This window comes from Hippocampus comes, unplaced genomic scaffold (assembly GCF_001891065.2).
Source record: "Hippocampus comes isolate QL1 unplaced genomic scaffold, H_comes_QL1_v1.1 scaffold1, whole genome shotgun sequence".
NCBI lineage: Eukaryota > Metazoa > Chordata > Actinopteri > Syngnathiformes > Syngnathidae > Hippocampus > Hippocampus comes.
Genome location: NW_017805010.1, coordinates 946,338 through 963,574, shown reverse-complemented (window position 1 = coordinate 963,574; position 17,237 = coordinate 946,338). Strand labels below are relative to the sequence as shown.

General features: G+C 43.1%; 1 protein-coding gene across 4 annotated transcripts in view; it reads left to right on the top strand.

The window, feature by feature from the left end:
• The window catches only part of LOC109511774 (helicase ARIP4-like), a 54,105-nt gene that overhangs the window by 31,801 nt on the left and 5,067 nt on the right, over nt 1-17,237 (top strand). For all 4 annotated transcript variants that reach the window (XM_019863068.1, XM_019863069.1, XM_019863071.1 and 1 more), the window contains 20 exons: nt 4,783-5,026; nt 5,169-5,302; nt 5,548-5,721; nt 8,785-8,996; nt 9,074-9,256; nt 9,977-10,110; nt 10,567-10,763; nt 10,841-11,044; nt 11,184-11,322; nt 12,027-12,204; nt 12,740-12,958; nt 13,837-13,955; nt 14,095-14,219; nt 14,901-15,000; nt 15,098-15,303; nt 15,426-15,604; nt 15,867-16,063; nt 16,349-16,548; nt 16,845-16,934; nt 17,045-17,140. In XM_019863068.1, the coding sequence (XP_019718627.1) occupies nt 4,783-5,026; nt 5,169-5,302; nt 5,548-5,721; nt 8,785-8,996; nt 9,074-9,256; nt 9,977-10,110; nt 10,567-10,763; nt 10,841-11,044; nt 11,184-11,322; nt 12,027-12,204; nt 12,740-12,958; nt 13,837-13,955; nt 14,095-14,219; nt 14,901-15,000; nt 15,098-15,303; nt 15,426-15,604; nt 15,867-16,063; nt 16,349-16,548; nt 16,845-16,934; nt 17,045-17,140 (3,330 nt within the window). The remainder of the gene's footprint in view (nt 1-4,782; nt 5,027-5,168; nt 5,303-5,547; nt 5,722-8,784; nt 8,997-9,073; nt 9,257-9,976; nt 10,111-10,566; nt 10,764-10,840; nt 11,045-11,183; nt 11,323-12,026; nt 12,205-12,739; nt 12,959-13,836; nt 13,956-14,094; nt 14,220-14,900; nt 15,001-15,097; nt 15,304-15,425; nt 15,605-15,866; nt 16,064-16,348; nt 16,549-16,844; nt 16,935-17,044; nt 17,141-17,237) is intronic.

Genomic DNA, 17,237 nt, shown 5'->3' with positions numbered 1-17,237 from the left:
GTGTGTGTGTGCGCGCGTGCGTGGTTGTGTAACAGCCACAGGCAGCGGTTATATAAGCACCCTCTCAAGTCCCCCTCAGCGTCGCCATCATTCGAGAGTAACGTTCTGTGTGAGATTTGTACTCAAGACAGTGTGCTTGCGTGTTTGCACGAGTGCCAGACAGGACGCAAATGTATGAAGCAGCCTCTTGAGCCGGTGGCCTCTTCGGCACCTTCGCGTTCATCTGTGACCCGGCACGTTGGCTAATTTTAAGACGTGGGTCTGTATGAGCGGGCTGTCGTGGATGTCACATGTATTTTTTCAGTTCCACAGAATTCGGTGCTGGTCATTTTCCTTGACTCTTCCTGGAATGATTTAGTCTAGTGTGCGACCAAGTTTTATTTATTTATTTATTTATTTATTTATTTTTCGTAAATAGCTGTCATTATCTGCCCACTATCAAGCAGAGGCAGGTGAGAACAAGGTAGATGGGACTGAATCCACTTATAACAGTTTGTTCCATCATATGTGTGTGTGTGTGTGAAAGTAAAGAGATTTGAAACAATTGAGAGAAGACTTTCTTCGGAGAGGAAGTTGCAGGAGGCGCCTGACAATAATTTGTGTAATACTTCCTACGGGTGAAATGATGACTAAGAATGGAAGGACAGCATTAAATAAGACAATTTAATGGCTGCTCTCTGAACAGGATCGGCGATATAAAAAAATGTATTGATACTAAAATCTGCTTGGATTAGGCCCAAGCGGCGTTAGTGATCTACCATATCCAGCAGGTTGAACTGTTGTCACAAACATGCTGCATGTGCAAGGTGACGCACACGTTTTAATGCACAATACTGCCACCTAGTGGACTGGAGTGGAGTACCATCAGCTGGCACACGGTGGGGCTTTACCCCATCAAATCAGACAAGCAAGCATGCTACAAAATGATGATAAATGGAAGTTGCCACTTTCCGACGTAGCACATTGAAGCATCTGCAAAAGGCTTAAAGTGCTTTTTCGTCTGTTTGTCATTCAGCGTGATGGAAGCGGACGGTTTTGAACGCTCCCGTCATAGTATGTACTTTACTGCTTTTGAAGCAGCCGAGGAAACTCCCACTCCAGATTGCAATCTTTAGTTTTATATTCTGTGTGAATGCACACTTGAACGATGAAATGGGCTTTTGAAAAGCAGCAGCTTGGCTAAATTTGACTGTGTCCACTGAGGAAATTAGAAAAAGCGCCTCGACATGCCTCAGTCGCAAGCCAGTTCATCGCTACTACTCTTTGTTTATCATCAAAGACTGGATGAAATTCATTTGGCTAAAGTTACATTTGTCCTTTCCTCTCAGCGCCGACACTTCTCAGCGAAAGCCACTTATTTGACACATGTGCACACAAAAAGCACAAGTTGTGGTTTGATGTCCTTCAGCCCTTTACCGAGAAGTTATGTAAACCCTAAACATATACGAAGATGCACTTATGTAACGTTTAGGTAGCTGAAGACATTCCGCCTTTCCCTGAAACGCCCCTAGCAGACACACATGCACACACAGTATAGATTTTGTGGCCTCACATTCTTTGGATCTCATAAATTACAATTTGTTGAAGTCTTCAAGCCCGCCAGTATTTTCAGTGTTGAAAAAAAAGAGTTTGCAGCTTGTTAATCAATACGTCATCTGTATTTTGATTTTCTATAGGTTCGGTAATTCCTGTATTAATTGCCTAATGCGGGATGTGTGTCAGCAGGTCTGTGTGTGAAAAGTTGCACATCTTCTTCATCTCTGTTTTGGGGAGCTAAATTTAATCTGGGAAATGAGATGGATTTTAATGAGTATTGCACTATTTTCTGGATTTTATTTTTCATCTGTGGTGCTTACACAAGCAACTTGCTTGCTTTTTTATTGCTACTGTAAATATAGCACAATACCCATTACTGTCATTCTAACCTGCATGCTATATTTCGTGACTCCTGTATTTTCTTATTACCATATACATGCAATCTCATGTAATTCGCTTTTTATATTTTGCTCTATTACTCCTGTATATATGAAATGTCACCATATCTGACAATAATATAACAAGGCTGCAACACCATCAGTAGGTTCTTTTGCACATTCTCTTATTTGAATTTATGGATTTTGGATTGAACGATAGGAATAAGGGGTAGGAAGGTCCAACAGTTGTTAGCATGTTTGCCTCACATTTATGATTTTCCGGATTCGAATCTCTGCCGACAAGCATTTCTCTGTGGAGTTTACATGTGATCAGTGTGCTTATGGGTTTTCTCCGGGTCCTCCAGTTTCTTCTTACAACCCCAACTTATCCATATAGATGTGAATATGCGTGTGAATGCTTGTTTGTCCATATATGCCCTGCAATTGGCTGGGGACCAGTCCGGGGGGGTTTAACACACGCCTCTATCTTAAACATCAGCTGGGATAACCCTAATGAAGCGCAAGGGTTAGAGAGGATGGATGGATGAAAAGATCTAGCTAGCTAGCTATCGAGCTATCTATCTATCTGGCTAGCTAGATAGCTAGCTAGCTAGATCTTTTGATAGCTAGCTAGATAGATAAAACAAACACACACATATTCACACATTCTCTCAGTGATGTGTGAAGTGCACACATTCATCTATCATGTATGTGTCTGCCGTCTCTTCCTATGAAGAACTGAGCATCTCTCCTCTTTGAACGATGACCTCACCTTCATCTGCCCACTCCACTTCCTGTCCTTCAGTTCAGCATCTCACTGAGCACCGTGAGATGCTGAACTGAAGGACAGGAAGTGGAGTGGGCAGATGAAAGTGAGGTCATTGTTCAGTGTGTGTGTGTGTGTGTGTGTGTGTGTGTGTGTGTGTGTGTGTGTGTGTGTGTGCGTGTGCGTGAATTGTGATGTCAGGGCTCTATGCATGTCATGAAGTCCAATATACAGTCACTGTTCTGTCAGGTATCATCGAAGAGGGGAACAAGGGGTCGACAGGGAGTTGGAATGTTTCTGCAATATGTTCAATCCGACGCATTGTTATGTCTCTGCCACTATCTCAGACTGAGATAACAAAACCTGTGTCCTTGGCTGAAGCGATATCCTCGTGCACATGAAGAACAAAGAACAGTCTCGTTTTTCATTCACACTCAGAGCGCACTTGAAAGTGTCAATTCAAGAACATGTTTTGAAACAATGTCACAAATTTCTCCTCGGGCAAAATTCCAAATATTACTGATCATAAAACCCCTTGACTGTATAGGCAATGTTTTCAGCAACATTTTATCATGAGTCTAATACAAATCTGAAAATAACATCCACTGTTAATGCAAAAGCTAAACAATGAATTTTGTACTCACGATAATACTCTTTGCTGTATTGCGCAGGACAGCCAGGACAGAAACATCCCAACATCTACACCGCCACCATTAAATAGACTAGGAAATTATTTTCATATTGACACGACTTTATTTACATCCTACCGCCAGGGATTTCTGTGATGGATTGGTTAGAAATGCGAGTGCCTGCATGCATTCAGATATCTCCCATCGCACGCGCACAAACACACACGCACTGAGACAGACTGGTGTTATTCAAGCGACTGCATTGTTTTGATTATGTATCATGGCCAGAATGGGTGTTTTTGTGCGAGTTGTTTTGCAAGGCAGCTTGCCTCAGATTGTCTGCACACATTCTTATCGTCATGTGGATATTGCAGGTCCTCAACCTTTTATATCAGGTGTCATAAACATGGAAAGTGACTGTGACCAATGCCCCTGTGCGTGTTTGGCAGAACAGCATCATTTTGTGCCGTCATCCCTGGCAGATTCCTGGCACAGCTTGTCCTCAGCGCATGTGTTTGTGTGCGTTTCCTGCTTTTCATTTCGTAATCCGGCCGTATTTATGATCCAGCGCTTACATAAACCCGAGATCTGGTTCAGTGTGTTTCTGGCAGAGCAAATGAAAAGGGAGGAGTGCTGTGGGAAAATGTGAAAGGTGAAAAAGTGAAAGCAGATTCCAGCTGGGTTGGTGGTAGAAGCAGAAACGACAATAAAACAATATTTTTTGGGTCACAGATACTTTTGGTTTGAGATTGATGACTGCACGCTTCGGGTGGCGCCACACAATTGACTTGGAAATGTTCTTGTGATATTTCAAAAATTCATGACTTTTTTTCCTGAGTTTTAATTCATGGGTGTGTCACCCTGAGTGTTAAACAGTTGTAAGGATCATAGGAGCAGACTGAATTAATGCAACGATCTGGTCAATCACAAATTGATTAACTTTGGCCCTCTTCAATTGAACGCAAAACTGAATTTGTCATTCATAAATGAGGATGGATGGAAATAACTGTCAGGCAAAGCAAGTGACATTTGGTCATTTCCTGCAGCACCACACGTTAGTGTCACGATTCGAGCGCACAAATTTAACACACAAGCACAGCCAGCCTCCAGCGTTGTCGTGTTTCAGAAATGCACTGCATCAATGTCTCGGTTTGCTTTTGATTTGCATTGATTTTCAAATTCAAACCATTTTAAGGTTTCTTTGCCCTCCCCATACCCGACAATGCTGACAGAATTGGAAAGAAGCAGTGCATGACAGTTACCAGTAGGTAAAAAATGAGGTGCGTCTAGCATCTGTGAATTTCCTCAAGACAACTCATGATCTGGATACACTGCCTACAAAATTTGGGAATGCGAAAGATAAATAGTTTGGATTTTACATGTTCCTCACTGACCTGGATGGATAAGCGGTGTCGAAGATGACATGACATTTCACATGTTTAACTGTGCCCCCCACCCCTCCTTTGTTCCTCAGATCAGTCCCACTGTGCCTCCTTCAGCTCAGAGAATGAGGCTCAGGGAGGTGACACAGCGGCATGGCAGAGTACCCCTCCACCATCTACCTCACTTTCCGGGGGGACGCCAGCAAACCCTGCGCCCTCAAAACCCGCTTCGAGACCCCACACTGGGGTCTCCGGCCAAAGGACCACCCCGCCCTCCACTCTGACACAAAATAGAAAGAGAAGCTCCAAGCCCTCGCACATGAGACGTAACATTCGGTAAGCAAATTCTATTGTCGAGACGTACGTGATGGTATTGGGACTTCATTTTCGGGTTTGAGCAATTTCATCCCAATTTAATCCACAAAGGACACAGGTTAAAGTCTCATCGAGTTCTCGTGTTCCGCTCTTGTGATCGCAGGAAGTTACTGAGGGAGCATCAGCTGGAAGCGGTCACCAAAAGTGCTCAGCAGGAGGAGCTACAGAGAAGGCGACGTCTGGATGACCAGAGAAAGCAAGATTTCCCCATACCACTGCTGCCTGAATATCAAACCGGTGTGTCCCTGGCATCCATATCCATTCATTTCCAGTACTTCTTCCAACGACGCATTCAGGGTCACACGCATTATTCGCCCACCAATCACCAAACTAACGCAGAGAGGCAGATGACGACCACATTTAATTCTTTTTTTTTTTTTTTAATCCATCCATACAAGCTTTGAAGTGTGACCACATTTGGGTAAGAGTGTGAACACAAAGCATTGATTTGTTATGCTTATTTCGCCGATGCCTTTGTGCAGGTGATGTAACAAAGCATGCGTCATCATCATCATCATCATCATCATCGTCGTCGTCAGTGTCGCAGCAGGAGATGAGACAGGACGTCATCCGCCTGGAGTCCAGCAGCATCGGCACATGCCAGGATGTCAAGACCAACATATGTGCCTCCGCCACTGAGCTCACACACAAAGCAGGTCAGAGAGCGCGAGACACACACGCGCGCACACACACCTGTGCACAACATTTAACAGGGAAGTGGTCTTCCCTGAAGCCAAATAGCAGGTAGAGCCTATTTTGAACTTGGCGCTGCTGTTTTGGTTAGCCACTGAGTTATGCTCTGTTCAGACCGAAGACAAAATGTCGCTTCGCCTCGCGTTTCTCACGTGATTTTGATCGCGAGATACTAACGTATCTGTTTAAGTTGCGCCAAACCACAGCAGAGAGGAAGACGGATACCTCCTCCTCCTCCTCCTCTGACAGGACAAACAAAGAATATTAAAATTCCGAGTCAATCAGGTGGTAGGTGGTTGTGCTCAAACTTTGACTTCGTTCATGTTTCAAGTACGCTTAATAGATGCGATGAAGACCCCCGTGATTATTTTGTCTCATTTTTCCACCACATCACTTGCATACGACGGCGTGTGTGTTGCTTCAGCGTGCTGTGTCTGCAGTGTGTGTGATGTAGTAAGGTACATGTCAACGTCGATTGGCTGTTGCGACACGGTGCGTGTGCCTTCCAGTTAAATTTAACAAATTGAGCGAATGGGCTCGCCTCCAATTGCATCGCCTCAAAACGCGTCAATCGTGCGGCCTGGCACGGACTCTCACCTAATTGCGCAAACTGTATTGACTTTCTATGTAATTGCGTCACGAAAGTAGCTCAAGTCGCGTGTGATCTGACCGCGGCATTGACATGTTCGACTGAGTGACAACAGTTCATATTTATTCCCAATAAATAGATAACTTACCATATAGGATCACTAATAAATACAACATTGTAAAGACATGGCAGGAAGGAAAGTAGCAAATACAGTAATACCGTAAATCCAGATTGCTGAAGTAGCCGGCCCCACAACTGTTAGCCTCAAGGCCCCCCTTGCACTTTGCCCTTTGACTGCGTTAAGTAGGCTAGTAGGTCAGGCGCCTGTGGAAGCACAGAATGAGCTGCGGTAGGCACCCAGCTGGCAAGTTATCCCTCCAATTGGATAAATGTGAACCTTGCGCATACTTTTAGCCGCTTAAATCCTTTAATGGGTCAGATGCGCATTGTTGAAATGCCTGAAGGGATGATGGCTTCGCATTGCAAAACAAACACAACATGACATGAGAGTTGTTTCACTACAAACAGACTCTGGAATGACCTTTGAACGAATACAGTTTCAACACAACGACGTAATAGATTTGAGGACCTTGGAACTGATACAGTCTAATCGCACTAACTTGATAATTCGTTTTAATAGCATGAATGAATGTTTCTCTTTTTTATAGTTTGACATGGTGGCAAGCATCTTTTCTGCACACATCAATTTGACCAAATTCACACCAACGTTATGACCACTTTGACAACAACTGAATTCAATATTCTTTTTATACAAAGAATGTTCAGTTTTGTTCTATTTATAGCTCTCTGTGCTGTTTCATATTGAGAGCTGCGTCTAATGTTTTGGTTACCTGAATTGGTTCCATGCCGTACAATACAATGAGGCCATTGTTAAATTACAACTTCTCTGACCGTCATTGTCTTTGGAAAGATATTTAACAATTGTTACAGCTCCCGTTTTGGAAATCATTCTATCTACTGTGGCACATCAGAAGTTGTTTCAAATGTCCGCAGGGTACATCATGTACACTTCCCTCATTCCCCAAGTCACTTTCTCACAGGGACATGTGCACACGCTTTTTAACGCACACTTCATTTAGTTGGTGACACACAGAGAGGGTTGTTTTAGGCGTCCGAAAAGACAAACAGCACCAAAGGGGAAGGAGGAAGTGTGTAGAGGAGTAAGATGATGCGAAGAGTGATAGGAGAAGCAGATCAGGATCAGAGCAATCAAGCTGGCTAATCCTAGTTGGGAGCCAGAAGACGCACACGCGCGCACACACACACACAGCGCACCACCGTGGCACAGTGACATTTCTAGTTAAGGTTGCATAACCAGTCTCCCCCCGCCACTCTAATCCTACTTGTATAACCAGACATTCATTGCAGTTATATAAGCTCTCTCTCGCTTCATCTCGTCCCTCTCGTCCTCCATTATTTTTGTACACACACCAACACACTCACACACACACACACACACACACACACACACACACACACACACACACACACACACACACACACACACACACACACACACACACGAGCGCATCTCCTCTTCGTGTGGTGCTCTCACAGGCTGCCAGCTTGTGTAATACCAATCATTTGATGTTCTTTTTATTATTCCTAATTAAATAGGGATGTTGGTCTTGTAGCCACACAAACAATCGCCCCCATATACCGCCGCGCACGCACACACGTGCAACAACTTCATCAGGAGTCATTTAGGTTGTCCCCTTTGTATCTACTAGTGCTCATCGGAAAACGGACATCGAACTATTTGAACTACTTCTCTAAAGCCCTTTATTTCGACACAATGCATTTGTTTGTTTTGAACCAGGGGTGTCAAACTGGTTTTCATCCTGGACCAGATTAGAGTTATGAGTGGCCTCAGGGGGCTTGTTGTACCGGTGAAACCACATAGTGTAAATGAATAATCGCTAGAGGTGTAACGGTATGCCAAAAATGTGTTGGGTACGTACCTTTGGGTTTTACGTTCATGGTTTGCTACAGTAAAGGCACAAAATGCAAAACAAAATGCAAAATTGCATCGGCGGTCTGTGACGATTGATCACTCTGATTAGATGTTAGCTAATTAATATAATATATCATAATCGCTTAAGTTCATATGTTCTGTGTGGTACCACTCACAGAATCATTCAATCATGTTACATAATTGCTCTTGTATTTAGTTGTCATTCTTATTATAGATGACTCGTTTCAAATGTATTTCAATCTCCATATACTTGCACTATTCACACGTGCATAGCTAACTATCGTAAAAGGATCATATTTATCATTAGCAAAATCGAATGAAAAGAAAATAATACTCCTTCACAGATAAATCCCATGCTAACTTTTTTTTAATGCAATTTCCAGCTAGATTGCAGTGAGATTTTCTTCCCTCCCTCACGCCTCAGCTCCCTCTTCTCCGTAGGTGCGATTAATCTGAGCCAGAGTGAGGACGACACTATCAGCAGAGACTCCGCCCGCCATGATATAGAGCGTGAGCAAAGTGGCATGCACTTCAACGACGACTTCAATCGTCCGGATGATCAAGGACGGGTGCTGGTTAACTTGAACCATCCCACAACAGACACGGACATTTTCCTCTCACCTCAGCTGGCACGAGCAGTCAAACCTCACCAGGTACCGACTGACTTCCTCATTTGATTTTTGAATTCTAATTCGGAAATCCTCACTCAGGTTTGTGTCATTCATCTCAGATTGGCGGAATTCGTTTCCTATACGACAACTTGGTGGAGTCGGTGGAGCGTTTTGGCAGCAGCAGCGGGTTCGGCTGCATCCTGGCCCACAGCATGGGCCTCGGCAAAACGCTCCAGGTCATCTCCTTCATTGACGTTCTCTTCAGATATACGAAGGCCCACACTGTGCTCGCCATTGTCCCTGTAAGCACCTCCTGGAATCACTTTTAAATATTGAATCAAGAAATAGATAAAATGAGGCTTAGCATGTCTGCCGAACAGTTCTGAGTTTCAGGGTTCAAATCCTTCTGGTGTGGAGTTTAAATGTTCGTCCGATGCTTGTGTTCCCACCTTCCAAAAGCATGCTTGTTAGTTTTATTGAAGGCTCTTAATTGTCTGCCCGTAGGTATGAATGTGAGTGTGTCATGTTCGTCTATTACTGGCTGGCAACCGGTCTGAGGTGTACCCCGTCACCCACCCAAAGTCAACTAAGACAGACTCTTGTCTCCTGTGAGCCTAATGAGGACAAGCGGTATTGATAAATGGTGTGGGGAACTTTTAAAAAGAAATAAAGCCTCAAATAAATATGTACTGAAAATGTAAGACATAAATGTTCACAATATGATTTTCAAAGGCATAGCCACACTAACATGTTAAAAAAAAAAGAAAAATGAATGTATTCATATTTTTGGAGAGGCATTTTAAAATTTTGGGACCCTCAATGCCAATGTCAGTGTGAACAATCCATCCATCCATTTTCCAAACAGCTTAATGCGAATGAAAAATAGATTAATCGAGTTTCATGTTCTCACATTTCTTCAAAGGATGTTGGAGCAGGAACCCCCACCCCCGACCCCCCCAAAAAATAATGTAAAAAAAAAAAAATTTTGTTTATTAAGTTATCTTGCATGGTTTCTCCCCCAGGTGAACACATTGCAGAACTGGCTGGCAGAGTTTAACATGTGGGTCCCAAAGGCCGGGGACTTGCCCCCTGATCGCGACCATCGTCTGGTGAGGCCTCGCAACTTCAAGGTTCACATCCTCAACGATGAACACAAGTGAGTCACGGAGGCATGGAGCCCAAGTGCAAAATGTGAAAGAAAAACATGTCATGGCTTACGTTTCTGCTCTTGTCTTACTCACACACACACACACACACACACACACACACACACACACACACACACACAAATGCCAGTGCATACATAAGTGAGGAAAGATTTTTTTTTTTTTTTTTTTTTTTTAATTTGAACAGCTGAACCTTTGACCTGCCATTTGGTGCTACCACACTGTACAGCTGTTTCCATTGTGTGTGTATGCGGGCGTGTGCTCACATATTCTGTATGTGTGTGGGTATGGAAAGGGGAGTTGAAGGATGACTTTTGCGTGCAGTATGCCACATTTATTTCCATTACCTTTAAGTTTTGGTGCCCGTTTTTGACATTTTAAAGCAAAAAAAAAAAAAAGTCCAGCATTTTCTGTGTGAAGTAAGCCTTTTCTCTGTGCTTATCCAGAAACACAACATCCAGGGCCAAGGTGGTAGAGAACTGGGCCCAGGATGGAGGTGTTCTGCTCATGGGCTATGAGATGTACCGCCTCTTGTCGCTCAAGAAGAACTTTGTGTCTGGCCGGAAGAAGAAGAGCAAGAAAACTGCAGGGCCTGTCGCAAACGACCTGGATGAGGAGAACCGGCAACAGAAATTGCTCATAGGTAGGGGAGATGAAAGCAAGACGAGATGAAGAGGTGGAATAAAACATGATTTTAAATAGATAATTATGCTCCTCCAGGTATCGAGAGAGCCTTGGCCAGGCCTGGTCCTGATGTGGTGATTTGTGATGAGGGCCATCGCATTAAAAACTGCCACGCCAGCACCTCTCAGGCCCTGAAGAACATCCAAACCAAGCGCCGCGTGGTCTTGACAGGATATCCACTCCAGAACAACCTGATAGAATACTGGTGCATGGTTGACTTTGTTCGGCCTAACTTCCTTGGTAAATCAATTCTTTTGTGATTTAGGTATTACGAATGCTTTTTTTTTTTTTTTTTTTTTTTTTTTTTGCTTTTTACGGTGGATCCTCAAAATGTGTCATTTTTGTGTTGTTTTTCAAAATGTATATGAATATGTTTCAGGTTCGCGGCAAGAATTCAGTAACATGTTTGAGCGTCCCATTCTGAACGGCCAGTGCGTGGACAGCACACCCCAGGACATGCTGTTAATGAAGTACCGGAGCCATGTGCTGCACAGCATGCTGGAAGGCTTCGTACAGAGGTGAGACCGCTGTCTGACTTCCCTCACGAGCGGCATGAGATTTGTCAAACTCACTGAGTAAACGCAAACACAGAGAGAGAGAGAGAGAGAGAGAGAGAGAGAGAGAGAGAGAGAGAGAGAGAGAGAGCGGACCTTGGTATAATAATTCTCTAAATGCCAAATCTGCGTATAAATAATGAAGCCCATTATAAATGCATCGAGAAAAAAAGAGACTTTTTTTTGTTTGTTTTTTTAACTCGAAAATTATTTTAAAAAAACTGATAAGCTGCCATTAAGTGTTTTCGATGGAAAACGGGGCTTGGCTATTGTCCGAAAAATTCTAAGATTTTTGAAATATTGGAAAACAAATCTCCAAACATGTGAATCCGCCAGTGTCGAACTGCGAGTACTTAATACCATCAAAAATGAGCGAATGTCAGGCGGGATTCACTGTGATCATCTCCAACTGAGCATGACTTTTAAATTTTAGTTATTTATTTATTTGGTTTTTTTTCTTGTGTTTTTTTTTTTTTTAAATGACATCATCAATGTGCTGGTATCAAAATGAATCCAGTTTAAGATAATAACACAAACAACCCCCTTCGTCTGATCTACAGTAAGTTAGAGTAGCCTTAAAAAAATGTAATTCAATGATTCTCAAATTTTTTTTTATTTATTTTTAAGTTTATTTACCAAATGAACATATTCTGACTCTTGTGTTCTAGACGAGGCCATGATGTGCTGAAGGAGCAGCTGCCCTCTAAGGAGGAGCATGTGATCCTGGTGCGTTTGTCTCCACTCCAAAGGGCGCTCTACACGGAGTTCATGAACCGCTTCAAAGAGGCGGGAAACACCGGCTGGCTCAGCCTCAACCCGCTCAAAGCCTTCTGCGTATGCTGCAAGGTGAGACAAAAGACATTTTAAACGCTCAGTTTAAACTGCCTGGACACCAAAGGCGCTCGAGCTAGGAACTTTTAAAAGATGGCTGTGTGGTTGGAGCACAGGAACTACTGGATACAAATTGTTAAGAGGTACTCTATCAGGACCAGAAGAAGACCATGTGGGGGTTGTACTTCAGAGAGTTCCAGGAACCTTGGAGACTGTGTCTTCAGTGCAACACATATCTGATCGGAACATTTTAGTTCCCAGTAACTGCAGAATCCAAGAAATTAAAGGTTCATGGAAATTTGGGTTGCAACCTTTTATGCCGGCGTTGTCTGTTACGTATTATTCTTAATGGTGGGAATGAATAGTGTACTGTAGTAAAATGGGTCATTTGAATTGGATACTTAGTGATCAATCTCAAAATATATCAGATCACATGTAATTGGATTAGAATCTATTTTCCCTGAGAAAAAAATGGTGTGTACAGTAAACAACCCGTGCTTGTCCAATGAAGTCATTTCACAATGTGGTTTTTCCTCTCTTCCTTTTTAAGATTTGGAACCATCCAGATGTGCTCTATGAGGCCTTACAGAAGGAAAACTTGGCCAGTGACCAGGACTTGGACCTTGACGACATCACCTCAGCTGCACCTACACGATGTCCCGCTGCAGCCAATCAGAAGCCAAAGCCTCTGGAAAACCCCATCCCAATTGGGGGAATGAGTCTCACCCATTTGCAGGAGAGGGCCAATCAGGTCATCACATATGAATGGGTACGTGCGAAAGGGGGCATCAGATTTGTTTTCGTTTTGTGATGTTTGTTTGGTTTTTTTCCTTTGAACCACATTTTTAATAGCAATTATCTTTTTTAGAGGATATAATTCTGAGATCATCAGCAGTCTCTTTGTATTCTTAAATAATAATAAGTAGACTTGGGCCCATTGGCTCGTTATCTTAAATCAACAGTCTCAAACTTGGGTCTTAAACTGGACAGTGATTTTAAATTGGACCGGTAAATTGGTGCCCGTTGTTAAATCCAGCTTCTTTCATTTTAGAGCAGCTGGCTAAAGTAAAACCTCTCCTTTCTCATGAGCACTTTGAAACTATAATTCATGCCTTTGTCACATCCCGGCGGGATTACTGTAATGCACTTTAGTTTGGAGTCAGCCAATCCTCCATTAAGCGTCTCCAGTTGGTCCAGAATGCTGCTGCTTGCCTCTTGACTGGTACTCGTAAGAGGGAGCACTTCACTCCTACTTTGGCATCCCTTCACTGGGTCCCTATACATTTTAGAGTTCTTTAAAAGAGCTCTACTCTATTCGATTCTACTCTTACTTGTTTTCAAATCTTTAAATGGCCTCGCTCCACCTTACCTCTCTGAGCTCCTACACACCTGCCCGGTGCCTCAGGTCTGCGGACCAGACATTATTAGAGGTGCCAAGAACTAAGCGGAGGGTCAGAGGGGATCGAGCCTTTTCCGTTGCTGGTCCCTCTCTTTGGAATGACCTCCCACTGAACATTCAGCAAGCCTCCTTGCTGCCCATCTTTAAAACTCATCTCAATCAGGCTAACGGCAACATCTTTTAAAGCAAGTCGTGGTTGTTAAGCTAACAACACTATAATATGTGATTCCGCTTCTGCGCTTCCATAGGCCAAGGACATAATGTGTGATTACAAGCCCGGCATTCTGGAGAACTCTGCAAAAATGGTTCTGCTGTTCCACCTGATCGAGGAGAGCGTCACAAAGGGAGATAAACTTCTTGTTTTCAGGTAAAAGGCTGAAAAAATACATCAGTGACTGGTTCATTTTGTTGCAAGGATTTTGTCCTTGTCACTGCTTTTCTCGACTTTTATTTGGAGTCCCATTTTACCATCTTATGACACAGTCTTTTATTTCCGTATCCTGCAGTCAGAGTTTGTCCACTCTCACTGTGATTGAGAATTTCCTGGCTAAGAGGCCGGTCCCGCGTTCTCCCAACACCTCCAGCAGAGACGCAGCCAGCCAGAACTGGGTTCGAAATCTCAACTATTACAGTGAGTGGTGGCGTTTTAATACGACTTGCTCGGTGTGTATGACTTCTGAGTTAAGATTTACTCGAAGAGTGGACAGTTTGTTTTGAATGAAAGAGTGATGTTTCACTCAAGAGGTGTAGAAAGTACATTTTGATTACAAGAAAGAATTATGGCTAGTATATGCGAATGTTGCACGTTAATCTTAATGCATTGACCTTTGCGACGATGTCCTCGGTCTGGCACTAGTAATGAGCACTGCCACCTGCTGGTTCTTTACAGGAATATAGTTTCTAGGCAGGGCTTTCACAATTTGAATTTAACCTCTCAAAATAAATGATTACGGTAGTCACTTTTTGTCATTTTGAAAGGCAAGTCAAAGTGAACATGTATTAGCGTTTCTCGCTCTTTAACGGCCGCAGATCATGTGTAATAAAGGCCGAACAATCGTAATTTACAGCCCCTCGTCCAAATTTGTCATCCAGATTATTTATTTATTCATCTCACAAGGATATCAAATGTAAAAACACACATTTATCTTACGTTTGTCTGTACCGTGTCTACAGTTTTGTTCGGATTTTGTGTAAACTGTAACAAGCTACGGATATGTTTACATTGAAAATGACTGGCATGAATAAATGTTACAGTAAATAATCTTATATGAGTTGTTTTACATCTCTGTTATGACTGTGTGGTGTTTTGAAGGACTGGATGGAAGTACAACCCCCTCAGAGCGAGAAAGATTAATTAACCAATTCAACGATCCCAACAACACCTCAGCGTGGGTCTTCCTGTTGTCAACCAGGTAACACACAGACACAATCACTTGTATACCCACAGTGATGCTATGACGGAATGTTAAGGTTGGAATAACTGGACTGCGCACCTTTGCGGGGTTTCAGGGCCGGTTGTCTGGGTGTGAACTTGATCGGAGCAAACCGTGTGGTGGTTTTTGATGCCTCGTGGAACCCATGTCATGACGCCCAGGCCGTTTGCCGTGTCTATCGCTATGGTCAGAGGAAGCAGTGTCACATCTACAGGCTGGTGTGTGATTTCACGCTTGAGAAGAAAATCTATGACCGCCAGATCTCCAAACAGGGCATGTCCGGTGAGTGCGTTACTGTGTACACAGTCAGTAATCGAGCCTAATGTAATGTGCTAGTGTTTTGGTTTTTTTTTTTTCTTTTATCCCCCTTTCATTATTTTAACTCTTCCTTCTGCATCATTCAGACCGGGTGGTGGATGATCTGAACCCTGTGCTGACCTTCACCAAGAGAGAGATGGAATCTCTTCTTCACTTTGCCGAAGAAGAGCCGGAGCCCCGCCAAGTACAGCAGCTGCATCCTCGGGACAGCATGGATTGCGTCCTCGGGAAGGCATTGTGCCTCTTTCCACACCTCATCACCAAGGTAGATGAACAGAGATTAATACCACTTTCCTAATCTACTTGCCTAAATCATTCATTTTGACTATTTATGTATTTTTTTCTCTCATCTCATGATGCTGGCCCCTTCGGCTTCAACCTTAGTTAAACAGATCATTCAATTCTACCCCTGATATGAATTTATTAATATAATGTCATCGTATTTAGTTCAGTTTTGTGCGTTTAAAAAAAAACAAAAAAAAAAAACATACAGCATGTCTCACCTCCCCTTCTTTAATTCATTGCAGCAACCGTTCCCCCACGAGTCGCTGCTCCTGGACCGCAGAGAGCTGAAGTTGAGCACCGCTGAGAAGAAGGCTGCAAAAAAAGGTTACGAGGAAGAGAAGAGGGCATCTGTGCCATACACTCGCCCTTCCTATGCTCACTACTACCCAGCCAGTGACCAGAGCCTCACCAACATCCCCGCCTTCAGCCAGAGAAACTGGTTTGTAATTCAGAATATTCATAACTGATTAAAAAGCTGTCTGAGGATCAGAGTGGCCCTGAGTCAAAAGGATATCATGTAGTTTCAACTCGTGTCCCTGGCGCAGTAAATGTGATTTTTATTTATTTATTATTATTTTATTTATTTTGGTAATGAAAAACTATCTAAAACATTTATTGAATTGATTTTGAAATAAATGCATCAGTATTGTGTTTTTATTTTGAACTAAAAATGAAGTCATCGTCATCTGGTTAAATAAATGAAATCCATCGAAACTATTCTCAGGCGACCACCCCGCACTGACGACAAAATGTCGGCCAATGTCCGACCGATCCAGGCCACTCCAGTTCCCGCCGTACCTGGCCAGGTATCTGTAGGCCCGGCTCCGACTTCCAAAGACTCATCGGCGTCTAGCCTCGGCGGTTTTCCTGTCAACTGCTTGCAAAAAGCCGGAGTGTTTGTGCAGAAAATCATCACCACCACAGGTAAGCAACACGTACTGTGGCTGATTTTTCTATTCAATTTCTTCTGATTCTACGCCTGTTTCAGCCCAATCTCAAAGAACTAGACAGGAGGTTATGCAATGATTACCTCCTTTTTGGGTTAGTCGGCGTCTTATCTTAGATGAAAACTACTACTAAAAACTTTGAGCGATACGGCATGACCACTGCACTATTTTTGTTACGCCCTAGCAGAGGTCTGCTCTTCATTGTGTGACACGATAGTTTTTCCTCCACGAAAAGCACATTGTCACAAATACTGCATATTGTTTCTCTTTTAGATATGGTGATTCCAGGCACCAACAGCTCAACAGATGTCAAAGCCAGAATTACTGCAGGAGAGAGCATCCATGTCATTCGAGGTACCAAAGGTAATCCTCATGATTTCAGTTTTGGTACTTGAGGCTTATATTTGGTTTGAGTCTTGTCAAATAAGAATCTCGTCAACTTCAATGTCAACTGTTGGTTTTCTGGATTTTAGGAACCTACATCAGGACATCAGATGGACGAATATTTGCTGTCAGAGCAGCTAACAAACCTAACATGTCAGATGAGAATGCTGCAATACCACACAAAGGTGAGAAGACTTATCTGAAATGTAATAACTCTAATCATGCATTTCTAACATGTTCCTTCTTTTTAGGCATTGAGAGCTTAGTTTTAGCCATTCTCTA